Source organism: Urtica dioica, chromosome 2 (genome assembly GCF_054948205.1).
Source record: "Urtica dioica subsp. dioica isolate 48M chromosome 2, U.dioica_male_clone48M_v1_H2, whole genome shotgun sequence".
NCBI classification, from domain to species: domain Eukaryota; kingdom Viridiplantae; phylum Streptophyta; class Magnoliopsida; order Rosales; family Urticaceae; genus Urtica; species Urtica dioica.
In genome coordinates this window covers 38,927,144-38,941,393 of record NC_142757.1, presented here as the reverse complement: position 1 = coordinate 38,941,393, position 14,250 = coordinate 38,927,144, and the positions used below count along the sequence as shown (strand labels likewise).

The 14,250-nt window shown below is 35.7% G+C and overlaps 1 protein-coding gene across 1 annotated transcript; it reads right to left on the bottom strand.

Moving 5' to 3' along the window:
* Window positions 1–6,811: 6,811 nt before the first annotated feature.
* Window positions 6,812–12,692, bottom strand: LOC149404668 (cationic amino acid transporter 6, chloroplastic-like). Its single transcript, XM_089606747.1, has 5 exons — window positions 12,247–12,692; window positions 11,623–11,848; window positions 10,821–11,151; window positions 10,087–10,315; window positions 6,812–7,609 (listed from the first exon to the last, which is right to left on the bottom strand). The coding sequence occupies exons 1-5, from the start codon at window positions 12,608–12,610 to the stop codon at window positions 6,996–6,998; spliced, it is 1,764 nt and encodes a 587-aa protein (XP_089462873.1). The 5' UTR covers window positions 12,611–12,692; the 3' UTR covers window positions 6,812–6,995.
* Window positions 12,693–14,250: the final 1,558 nt, after the last annotated feature.

Here is a 14,250-nt window from a genome sequence, read left to right as displayed (position 1 = left end):
CGTTTAAGGTGATGGTATATCTTCTTTGGTCTCCTTCAGACTCAATTTCAGCAAAGTGAAAGTAGAAAATAAGTTCGGAAATAAGATACTCTAGGTAACTATACTCAGTCTTCCGTAGGGTACCGCTCGACACAACAGCAGTTCTTAATACTTCGAACGGTGGTGGGTCGCTGTATTTAGTTGGAAATATTGGTAGGGTTAGGTTTATTGGCCTCTCTTGATCTAAAGGCTATTAAAGATGGTACATGTTTATATAAGTGAAAATTCTGTTTAGATAGTGTCAAGGCGTTGCATACAATGTAGAGTCAATTTATGCTACAACCTGAACTGAAATAATAGATGAAAAATAAATATACACTGCGTAAAGAAAATGACACAAAATGTGGTAACCCAGTTTGGTGCTACGTCACGTACTCTCGTGGTCAGTGTGCCCAAGTGGAATACAAATTCACTAAATGAAAAGTAGTACAAGTACAACGATGGACTTATATGAACAATCCCTGCTTCAATTCCACTCTCAAACACTTTCACAGTGTTTGATATTCTTCGATGTCAACGCTAGTGAAACCTTCAATCACAAAATCACAAAACTCAACAACTCTCTAATACTCAAATGTATGTAAAAACGTTTAGAGAATTACACCACACACATTACATAATTAGTTCTCAGTCCGTCGATCGTGAACGCCTAAGAACCCTAAATGTATGATGAATGCGTCAAGACTACGAAGGGGGAAGCGTTTGGATTTTATAATAGTCAACAACTCTGGAAGACAATTTAGGGTTTCCTTAGCCAGATACGCAAAGAAAACTAAAGAATAAAGTCCTTCGCAAAACATTCTAGTAGTAAAAAAAGCCAAAAATAGACGTAACAACAAACTCCTCATTTGGCTATTTTTAGATAAGAACTTTCATAGCAGTATTCACAATGCATCAGAACAAAAGAGCACAAAATACAAAGTTCAATTCAACAATAACTACCTCTCCCTCTGATTTCCTAAAAAACAGACCAAATGCATGAATGTTTGGCGGACTTCCGTCATGAGCATCACGATCGCATGCAAAGACCATCATGGGTGAACCAATCGGAGGGGGAAAATAAGGGGTAGGTCCGTGTCTGATACCGATTGAAACTTCAGTTTTGGCGCCTAGGCCAAATCTAGGTACTCCAAAGTAGTTTTGAAAAAAAAAAAAAAAACTCAAGAGCGTGGTGATGAGTGAGAAGCGGGGCAAGAGTATTTGCTTCAATATCAATGCTCTACTCATCCCCAGTAACCACTATAAACAAGTACTCTTCTATATTCTCTTTGGTTGAGGAGAGACCATATTGCAAAGATATCAAACTTGAGGATTACGATACTTCTCAATATCTCACTAAATGCAAGATGGTTGTTTTGCCGATTGCAAGTGGAGTTAAAGCTTGATGACAAGCTCAAAGATGAGGTATTCAATAAATTAGGATTATTAATTAGGAAAATTAGGATATTTCAACTACAGAATTAGGATTTAGGTTATGCAATTTGGTTCTTAAGTTATGCATTTTTATTATTTTTTAATTCAAATGAATTAATTAGGGTTCACTTATGTAATTAGGTATAGGTTCTTAAGTTATAAATTCTCAATGGCTATATTGTTTCCCTTTAAATTTTAATATAAGTTTTAGAAGCGACATGTTGTTTCTAAAAGTTATGTCATATTTATAATGTCGTTTCTAAAATTTAGGTCATATTTATTTAATCTTATTCTTCTCTTCTTCCATCAAATTTGTCATTTCAAAAGATAAAAATTTAAGTTCTCTCTGTCTTACATTTTACCGCCAGCAACCTCAAGCTCCAGCTACGGCTCCGAATTTTTTTAATCTCTCTCTCTAGCAACCGCCACGGGAAGCTCCGCCGTACCACCACCATAATTAGTTCTCTCTCACTGCCCATATCAATATTTTCCTCTTTTTCCTTCTTCCAACCACCACTCCTTCCACCACCACCTTGCCCACCACTACTTCACCATCCTATCACCGCCACCTTACCAGCCTTTCTTAGACCACCTCGAGCCATGTAACAGCCAGCACCTCACGAGTTTGACCTCGAGCCCTAAAGCAATATGCCCCTCTCGGACCACCCTGAGCCCCACTCACCCTAACTGACACACCCGAGCGATACCTACCCATTCGACCCAATACCGAACCCTTTCCGACCCTTTCCGACCTGCCCCAACCCATCATGACTCTTCTCGTCCCCTCTCCAAACTTGAACCCAAACCTGAACTTAAAGATGTTTTTTTTATTTAGCTGTGCTTTTTTTTTTCTCTACTTAGATTCGTCATTGTTTCTATGCTTGATCCTCTTCTGACGCACTCGTTTCTATGCTCAATCGTCATTGATATTTACAGCGACTTAATAGTTATAGGTCTAGTAAATTGAATTCAATTTAGTTAGTCCATTAATTTTGATTTAAGGAAATTGAAATTGAAATGGAAATTAGTTTAATAATTTTGATTTTAGTAAATTAGTTTAAAATTGTAATAAGTTAATAAGTTAGTCATATTTGAATTTAAAATTTTAATAAGTTAAGTTAAGTTACTTTGTTGAAACTGTTAGCCATATTGCTAATAATAGGCGGAAAAATAATAGAGAAATTGTTGGAATTGATCTAGGGTTAAGAAAAAGTTTAACGCTTCGAGCAAGCGGCGGAATTTAAAAATTTTCTTTAAAACAAGTAAAACGTTTTTACTAACCTAGACAAAGAGCAAGTACATATAATTTAAAACATTAATGAGCATCATATATTAACTAACCTTTGAGAAGCTTGAACGTTGAGAAGCCTTCGCAAGGTTGAAACGTTCGTCTCCCCTTGCAGTACGTCTCTCTTCTTTCCTCGGGAACTCGAGCAACCACGAAAGTTTCTATCAATAAAATCACTCGAGAAAGAAAGGAATTAGTGTGTGGGCACTTTTAAACACGACGACTCGAGAACAAGTCTCAAAGTCGAAGAGCTAAAAATACTAGGTCAAATGAGGACCTAGGTGCCAAAACAAAAAAGAAAGAAAACTAGAGAGAGTGAGAGGAAGGGGGCGGCCAAGCTAGAGAGAGAAGCTCTCAATCTCTAAAACTTGGGATGAATGAAATGAGAAGAATAAGGCCTTTATTTATAGGGGAGGGATTACCTTCAATAAGGTAGTTTCCTCTTCTATAGAATATCACATATTCATGAGCAAAATTTGCCTTATTTCCTTCTTGAGTCACACGGCCAACTAGGCTTCTAGAAGCCTTGGATTTGTTTCCTCTTTTGTTTTGCTTCTCCCTTGACTCATGTTGGCCGAAATCCCCTCTTCCTTGTATAGGAAATTTGTTTCCTCTTTTTCTTTTGGCAAGTATCTTCATACATTAATGCACAAAATAATCTCCCTTTTCTTTCTTTGGGTTGGGCGGCCAAGACTCCTAGAAAGAGCTTCTAGAAGCTTCTTCATTTGTTCATGACAACATAAGAAAGGCGCATTAAGAATTTTCAAGTAAAATTCTATGAAATGAAATTAATCCACAAGGCCCAATGAACTCATCATGGCCAAGTGATATAAGTCATCATATGACCATGTCAAAAAATTTATTGACATTCATTTCATCCTATGTCCAAAAGGACAAAAATACCCTTTTGACAATTTTCGTAAAACTTGTCTCGTTCTTGTTTTGACTTAGCTTCTAGTTTAACTATTCCTACTCGATATGATTTGTGACAGTGACCTCATGGATCCAAATGAACAAAGCTTGAGCTAAAATACTTGGACTCAAAAGTTCACAAACCTTTTCCAAGTTTAGTTTAATGTCAACTGACTCCACTAAAGAGTTGACACTGAGAATCTCTCGGTTCAAATGAATTTATTTTCTACTCAAGAATTCAACTAATTGTGATGAGTGGATCCACTGAATATTATCTATGTTTACCCTTCATGAATATCATCAACTAGTCGAGATTTACAAAATTACCATTTTACCCTTCTAGCTGTTATTTCCTCAACTCCTTTGTCGCTTGTGAATAAGTTAGAAACAATGTATTGAAGAGGAGCTAACAAGTCACATTGTTTCATCCAAAAGAGTCAAGACTCAATTTGGACACTGGCCAGTTCATTTATTCACATTCCAAGGAACAAAGCATGAGGTGATATACATTGCATTTCAGCAATCTTGTACATGAATTCCATATCCTTGAGAACTTCACAAAGTTACTCATGACATCTTCACAACTTAGTACTTCACCAATAGGTCCTGTTCAGAATCACATAGTGAGTCCGAACTCTGACTTTCTCAAATGAGAATACGTAAGCTGTGAAATGTCATCTCCCATTTCAGGATTAAGGTAAGCATGATGCAATTCATACGTAGTGACTTTGAGACATAAGAGGTTAAATGGTTTGTTCTTATTTTGTCTCTAAAAGTGCACTGGTCAATTCGGTACCTTCAGAAGATACCTAGAAGAACTATAGAGTCTCCAACTCTCAATGTCCCATAACCAGACATCATAGATTCTCCTAACAATCGTACTGAGGTCAATAGTCCTTTGACCCTTAGATTACGAATATATCATTTTAAGTAAACCATGAAGAGTTTGTTCATGCAAATCTATATTTGTCTCTTCATGTGTTGTTAGGTTTGTTTATGGACTAAAGACTAAGGTTTTATCATAAAGCTTCACATAAGGAATAATGAATGAACGTTTCAACTTTTTATTAATGAATAAGCAATTACAAGCAAGAGTCTTCGTGAGACTTTATTACATCAAATGCACAAAAGTAAAGACTACAACTCTTCTTGTGGGCACCATTGACAACAGAAATTTCATAATGATTAAATTTAATAAATATACAACGAAACTAATATATTAACATGTAGACATGAAAAAAAAATTAATTTAAAATAACTAAACCGGATATCACCAAGAAACTGGTAAAGAAGGAATTTGGAGAACACGTCGAGGCTTGTTCGACCATTTTCTTAAAGCATTACTGCTCTCCCACCGGTTATTGGAATAACTTGAGCAACCGCCTCCCAGGATACAACAACGTACGAGAAGAACAAAGCACCAACTTGTTCAGCTCCCACCTACACCGAGAGAATTGAGGGGAAAGAAGGAAATAGTTTTCATGTGTTTGCTTCAACTTTTCACCTCTATGATCGTCTCTTTTATCTCTTACTTTCTCTACTTCAAATGAGGATAACAACCAACCTTTCAAAGGCTCATCTCCAAAAATGTTTTTTGAACACATTCATCAGCCTTTTTATGCACATGAAGGCAGCATAAATGTGTAAAGCGTTCAGCCTATTATTGTGTTTTGAAGGATGTACAACAACTGCCCAGAACATCCTTAATTGCACGTTAATAACCAGCCGTTAACATAAATAAAAATTGTTTCAGAATTATGATGTTTTGCAACACACTTTGAGCATCAATTTCTCATTCACATTAGCTCCGATTTTGGAAAATAAATAAGTGATTTTATACCTCTCGTAACGAGGAATAAGAATCAATCATAGACTTTTAGTTTCGATGAGTGGACCCCACTCAAATATTTACCACAAAATTAGGCAATAAATTGATATTAAATTCTCTTTAATATCAATAAATACACAATTTTCCAACATAAACTATCTCCATTAATATTTTTTTAGTACATATTCTTCGCATGTGCTAGTAGGAGACCTCGACTTATCCCTGTATGAAACAAAGAAGTGGGGAGGCAGAAGCTTGCATCAAATAGATGTTCAATGGCTAAATGGGTTCCTTGATAAAACAGAGGGCGTGTATATGGGTTTTGGAGGAGTGGGTTTTACGTGGTCAAATAAACAAGATCTGAATGGGCTTATAAAGGAAAGCTTCGAGCAGACCATTTGCGAGCCGGAATGGCTATGCATTTGGTAGGTGGAGCCGGCGTGCTTGATTTGGTCACGAAAGTAGTATTGATTTGGTCGGGCTCATGCATCCAAATTTGGTAGTATCCGGAGTAGGCGTCCATTAAACTCATTAGCTCGTGTACAATGGTCGTGTCTACCAACAGGTCGATTTCGGGTAGCGGGAAGCAGTCTTTGGGGCAGACCTTGTTGAGGTCTGTATAATCGATGTAGATTCGCCACTTCTCGTTCGGCTTTTTGACCATTAACACGTTCTTCACCCACTTAGGTAACTTTGCTTCTTGAATGAAGTCGGCTGCTAAGATCTTTCTTTGTTGATGGTAAGATATCTTTTCGGATTGAACAACCTCCTGGTTTGGACTTTCTCTTGTACCCTAGAATCGTCATGAAGTTGGTGGACCGTGATGCATGTCTGCATGGGTCCAAGCGAACACACCCTTGTATTCCTTGAGGAATGCGACTAGTTTTGTCCTCATCATGAGGGCGAGGTTGGCCCTGATATTGACCACTTAGTGAGGCTTTATTTCATCTAATACATCAGGTAGCAGGTTGTCGTGGAGCTCGACCTCTCGCATGTTATCTCTGGGATCTAGTCTCCATATGCTCGGGTGACCTCGACAGCGCACGCATAGTTGTCGTCGATTTGGTAGATGGTGGATACCACATGGCGCATGTTATCTTCCGAATGACATTGTCGGGACATCTCTTCGTCTCTTCGGATGATGCCGAAAATTTCTTTTTTATCAAGCAAATTATCCCTCAGAGTAGTTCACGTTGCACCACCGAACAGTGTTACCATTGTTTGTGTCATTTATTTACACATTGTATTTATATTTTTCATCTACTAGATCGAAACAAATTGTCTCTATATTGTGTGTCACATCTTCGCACTAACTAACAAAATTTCAGATAGTTATTAATACACATCTTTACTACTTTCATAATGCTTATATGTCATGCTATGTATTTTCTTTGACTAATACACTTTATTTTACTTTTCTTGTATATATAGGAACTCATTTACACTTATCATCACTACCCGAAAATAAATAACCAAAATAAAAAGATCACATAAAGATCAAGCAAACCCAACCGATCAAACCTGAGTGACTACTACAGGCACCACCAACTGGATATTGTCCAACTTAGCTTGCTGCTGAACCGAAGACACATTGATCACCACACCATCCTCACGAAGACCATCACCACCGTCACTTCCACCACGTGTCCCCATCTCCTCGGCCTCGTAGGTCCGGTGGACTCCATAGAGCACGTAGAACAAAGTGATCAAGGCCGTCCAGACTGCGAACCGCTGGAACGAGAGCTTCTTGAGAGTGGTGATGAGGAAGACGTTGAGGAAGATGGAGAGCGAGGGAGGCCAGGGCATGAAGGGCACGGACCAAGGGGGGGGCGCCACGTGTCCGTCCCCGGCAGAATAGTTGAGGAGGGCCACGAGGGAGAGGGCGGCTCCGGCGAAGAGCGGCGGGGCCCACGGGGATCGGGACCATGTGAGGGAGAAGCCGAGGGAGGCGGCAGAGAGGAGGAGGAGGAATAGGAGGACCCTGGACGGCAGCACCCGGCCGGACACGGCGTAGCGCCGGTAGATTAGGGCGTTGGCTACGAGGAAGAACACTGCTAGGGTTCCCATGGAGATCATCTGCATGACTATCTCTAGGTCTGTGAAGAGAGCTATTGAAGCCGTGCAAAATCCTATATACAATAATAAATATTAATATGATCAGTAATAGAGATAACCTGCAAATGATACAACATGTTGAGATTTCTTTGTTTGTTTAATATTTTCATTCTTACCTTATGTATGACCTATATTCAATTATATTTGAATTTAAGAACAAATTATAAATATTAATAAGTTTTAATTTTTAAAATGGAAGACGTTGTACATTTGATGCACCCCACACAGGTGTGGTCGGCCAGGCTAAATAATTAGACGCAGAACATGTTGACAGTTAACTTGTGCGTATAGTATTTTTCAATCGAGGATTGGTGGGAAAATACGTAGTCTGTTTCATGTCCTTACATTACTCTTTATTTTGATTTTTAAGTACAGATCTTAATTTTGCTGATGAATTAATTTATCACATTTAATTTACAATATTTTGTTGCAACTAGTCAATTCCCTATTTTCTTTTAAGATTCTAGCAAAATTTTCATTTTATTAAAAAAAACAGTCCATTAAAACCGTAGTAAAACTAAAGAATAAATTAAATTTACTCATTTAATTAATTCAATTTACTCTTTAGTTAATTAATTTAATTCAGGAATGATAAGTTATTTTTTTTAATAAAATGAAACTATGACTATTTTTTAAAGAAAAATCTCACGGACTAGGCATCGTTGTATTTGCAATCTAACCAACGTTTTAAGTATGTTTAAAATCTAGCCACACTTCGCGACGTACCATCATTAATCATTTAATATTTACATGACTGTCTTTAGCATTTTCATACGTTAATTTTGATAAATGACTAATTTTTCAAAATAAACGAAACTTTGACTAATTTTTTAAACACAAGTTCAAAATTGTCAAAAGAGCTGCGGCACATTTTCTTAAAAGAATGATAGACTGTTGAGCTAGTGGCGTAATTACCCATTTAATTTATATGTTATGCCTTTGTTTTATTATTTCCGATTTTGTCTTAAATTTTTCATTTCATATGTTATTAAAAAGTAAATTGTTGGATAGACTTCTGATATAGAATTTGTACGGAAATCTAGCATTATTTTTCCCTTATATATATAAAATATGTAATTAGCGCATCATATAAACCAACCCAAAAATATAGATGTTTTTGAAAAGTATATGAAATATTAATAAGAAAAAATGAAAACAAATTTACTATTATCAAAGAATTGAGTATAATTATATGCTTTAGTGTTCGAGAAATTTATTACTATTCAATGAGCATTGGCAAATGTACTTAAAGAAAATGTTTGAGTATTTTGTTTAGTTTCATATTTTTCATAGGAATATTTGTTATTTGCATATCACTTAGGCCGGTTCTAATCTATGAGAGCTTGGGATGAACTTCTTACTCATATTTTCTCTGTATAAGCAATCATAGTTTATGAAGTCAAAAGTAATATAAGGAGAAAGGTGTATCTGTTATGCACACACTATGAGAAGGGAGAACAGTATTTTCTACTAGTGCTTCCCCTTTGTTAAGCTTTTACCGGGAATATTTTATTTAATACTAGCTTAATTTTGGTGTTAGAGAATGAAGAATACATGATCAACTAAAAAATACAAAATAAAAAATCTGTCGTAAGGGTCTACTAAACAATTTCAGTATGTTTGAATATAGTGATATTAACGCCACTATAAAGAGAGGGCTTATCCTCACTATATCATTGGTCACACTACTACAAAATTGGGATCACGAAAAGTGTGGTAGAATATGGATTGTAAAATCTAACATTTGTACTAGTGTCATAAGAAACTTAGTGGCCACCTAAGAATAAGTTTGGCGTTTGGATTATCAGGTCAACTTATATAAAATATATGGAAATTGACATCACGAAAAGTGATATGTGATTTCACATTACACAAATTAACATGTTCAATTATGATTACTTTTTTTTTTCTTCTGTACAGTACATGGAAAAATTTATGTCAGTTAACGTCCTAGGTTTCATTCCCTTCTACAAATAAATGTCTATTACCTCCTAATTTTATAACATTAATGTTTTTTTCTAAAAGGTATGTTGGCTAGTGAAAATTAAATCCACGTCTTTCACTTTAAAAATTGCATAGAATTATCACAGACCAAATAGGTACCATATACAGTACATGTGTGAGATTTTTAATATACTCTCCCAAGGTGGTGACATTGTGGTCATCCATCTTAAACCAATGATATATATTTTTATTTATTTTACACGTCGATTTAACAAAAATTCAGTCAACGCAATTAACCGAGTTTTATAAAATAATAAATAACAAAAAAGCTCTTCAAGATTTAAAAAACCAAGTTTTCCATGAAATAGTTTTCTCAAATCAATTATGAATCATTTTGAATTCTACCATTGTAATTATCATAGGATTTCATCTCAAAACAAATCATTATAAAGGTGATAAAGAAAAACTACTTTTTTCGTCAAGGTTTTTCATCTAGATCCTTGAGAATATAGAGATAAAAAGTGTATATATGAAAAGTAAGGGTTACCAAGGAAGAGAGTGGCGTTCAAGGGTGTGCCGGTAGAGGGATGAACTTTGGCCAACCATGAAGGCACTAATCTCGCCCGTCCGATCACACACAGATATCTCGCTTGCCCTAACATCGCCACCAACACAGACGCCACGATCCCCAAACTTGCTCCTACTCCCACAAAATTCCCTGCCCATTCCCATCCCACACTTTGGAATGCCCTTGAAAATGATGCACTCGTTTCTATCTATGTGTGTATATATATAATCCATTAAAATATAAATTAGAACAAAGTTTTTAACATAACACTAATAATGATACTGTTTACTATACTATACGTACTCCTAACTAACTCGGGTAACGTATACATATCTAATACTTATGAAATTAAAAGTCATTTAAATGGAAAATTTTATTAAGTTTCTTAGGTAGTAATTTAATTCAATGGCTAAAATAAAATAGCGAGCAAATTTAAGAACTATTTGGACTTAGTAAGCTTAAAATTGTTAAAATAAAAAATAAGAGCGGGTATTTACTATTATTCAAGTCGTGACAAAAGTTAAATGAGCAGTAACAACCACATCATCATTGAAATTATTTCTTTGAGAGACTATCTAACAACTTAATTGCATTTCACTATTTTATTTTCTTAATATTTTTGCTAGTTGAACAGTGCTTACTTACGATCCAAGAACGTCTTTATCATTATCAAAATTAAACCGCAATTTTATTCATGTGACAAATTTATGTACCTCAGTGTAAGGAACCATAAGACAGAGGGACAAGGCCATGAGGCAGTAAATGAGCGTGGTAATGACAACCGAGCCGACTATGCCGACGGGAAGGCTTGTTGTAGGGTTTTGAATCTCTTCGGCTAAAGTGGACGCCGAGTCGTATCCGATGTACCCGAAGTAGACGATCGCTGCTCCGTCGATGACGTGTCTCGCTCCGAAGGGAACTAATCCCCCGGGCTTCACCAAATTGTTGGAGCTTCCATTGTAGAAACCGGCGATTATGATGAACCCAAAGAAAATCACATGGAACACCGTCATCACCATGTTCAATATGGAACTTTCTTTTGTGCTGAAAAAATACAATAGTAATGAGACATTGAACACACACTTCACTTTCAAGATCCACTAGGGCTGGCTACTGAATTAATTAACCAAGTAGGGGTATAATTATATATTTCTTAAGCAACTTGAAAGAAAACAATTAGCCATTGAATTTTCTAGAAATTAATGACAAAGGCCAATACTGCACATGTTTATTGTTTGTAATCATCAGCACCCACAAATTGATATGATCACCCTATATAGTAAAATATATTAAAGGAATAATAGAAAATATTTATGGACGGTTGATATTATATATTTTAGTTTTATTTATTATTTCTATTTACATGCTTTACTCTTTGTTTCTCCATATTTACGCTTGATCTCCAATTTTATTGAGAAGAAAATCTATTGATTGGATTTGGATTTTGGGTTATACTTATATTAGACACCTAAAAGAACGGTTCCCATGAAAAAGAAAAAAAAAACACTTGTAGACCTTTTGCATAGGCAGAGAGTTAAAATGAGAATGAGAGCAACAGCAGGGAAATCCAAGTGCACACTATGGCCATTGAACAACCCTTGAACTTCTATTCTCCATGAATTTGGTTTGCTTTCTCCAAATATTACTGAAAAGTATTCTGTAAAACTTCTCGCCGCACCAGCGTTTGACAATACATACTCCATCAGAATGTTTGCCCCAGCAAAATATCCGACAAACTCTCCTATAAATAAATAAGTAATAGAAACAACCATAACCATAAATCAACGCATGATGTCTTAATCTCCCTGAGTCACCATTATATCTACATTATGTATAATATCAAATTCAAATTAATAAATTTTTCATATTTTTGTGTTTATAATACCAGAAAACATAATAACATAGTATCCAACGTTTCATAAAATAAACAAATAAATGAAGCGAAACCCTTAAAACTTTTAATTATTAAAAAAAAAAAAAAATCCAACGTATTGAACTTATTATTAAAAAACTATCCAGTATATCTAATTAGTAGTAGTACTGTTACTTGATATATAGTCTGGTAGATTTCAAAAGACTAATATAATATTAGATAACATATGTATTTAGTTTACAATATGCATTGTTGACATAACATACCAAAGGTCAATCTGAGGTAACTGAAAGCACCACCGGCGACCGGGATTTCGACGGCGAATTCGGCGTAACACAGGGATGAGAGGAGAGCCGCAACGCCGGCGAGGAGGTAAGAAATGAATACCGCGGGTCCGGTCGAGACGGCCACTTCTCCGGTGGTGACGAAGACTCCGACGCCCAGCATTCCTCCGAGGCCCAGCGCTAGCAATTCGTGCCACCGCAGCTTCCTCTTCATGTCGGCGCCGGACCTCCGCCGGACCTCGTTCAGCTCCTCCTCCGGCGTCCACGTGGCAAGCATTCTCTTCCTCAGCCGGTGCGGTGTTTGGAATAGGGAGTTCATGTAATTATTGGTGCTGTTAACGGCCATGATTGCTTATGATTATTTGTTTCCGAGAGAATGTGGTTTTTGGCTGGTTCGATGAAAGTACAGGCTTGTATATATATGCATATATACTAGAGAGAGAAGATATATATTTAGATATATATATAATTACTTGATATAATTCTCTCTCACTCACGCACTAAAGAAAGGTTTATCATGAAAGGAAACACTATTATTGGCCGGAGAAATAGTTTCGGTCGCTTTTTTGTTTTCCTTTTTCTCTTTTTAAAAAGTCATAGTAAATATATACCCTGCATTGATATTGACTTGTTTGAATATTTTCTAGTTTTTAATAATTTATTCATAAATTTTAATTTACAATTACATTAAATATATTATACTCTAATATCTTATCGTATAGCTTGGAGTTGAATCCTTAACGCCGTACTACTAGACAATGTGAATCTCTATATATGGAAAAACTGTATTGTTAAAAAAATACGTAGTAAATATTCGGTACTGTTTGTAATACGTTGATGTTATATTATTTAGTTGTGATTTGCTATTGAAATTTCGTGCGTCTTTTTCGTAATTATGAGTTGATGCATATGCGAATCTCTTAATCAACTCTACAATCCTAGTAATAAAAATTATCTCAGTGCTCAGATATTTAATTATTATTAAAAAAAATTACATTGTTCCAATAGATTAATACGTGTTTTATATATTAAAATAATACTGATAAATAAATACTTCACGCGCTTCATAGGTACACTACTCTAAAGATTTTTCACACGCGCGCGTGCCAAATACATTTGCGTGGTGAATGACTTTTATAGCATATAATGTATGTCTTTTTTTTTCTTTTTTTTTGGGGGGTGCTAGATTGTATATATGTACTTGACAAGGTCATAGTTACACACAACCACCTTTTTGAGCGTCCCAAGAGCACGAAAAAGAAAGGGTTTCATGGCAAGCATGCAAATAAAAAAAAAAGATGTTTAAAAAAAGGCCTAGCCAATTCGAACTGAGCATTGAACTGTAGGAAGAGAAATCAGGACACACAACACAGCACTTTATATTGTGAAGAAGCTCACAAGACTTTGTTGTTTGACCCAATCTTTTTTTTTAGAATTTACTCTATTCTGAAAGTTTGAAAAGAAGTGACAAGCATCGCTTGCACTTTGATAAAGCAAAGCTCACAAAGATTCTTCAGTCTTTGATTCCTCAACCAGAGGGAATATGTATATCATTCATATATGCACAATTTCGTCATAACTCTTTATATACAGTTGTTTCTGTGACCTTCTTCCACAAAAACGGCCTCTTATGAATAATTTGTAGCCAAACACGTAAGTGTCCATTACATTATTGTTTCTATTAATATATTAGGATCAAATTAGAAGAATGGTACGACAAGTTTTAATGGAGCCACTTCTTATTATTAATTGAGTTCAATATGAATTTAAAAATTCCGTTCAAGGTGCCAAACGAGTGGTCTTGGTAACTCCTGGATCAGACACTCTCTTGTGTGTGTACATGTGTGATGTGTCAGTTTATAGATATGTCTAAAATACCTGGGTAGAAAAATAAGAATCAATACCCCCACTATTGTTTAAGGTGATAATAATCACTAAGTAAAACGTTGTTATTTTTAAATTAAGTTCATGTTGTAGCTGTTAAGA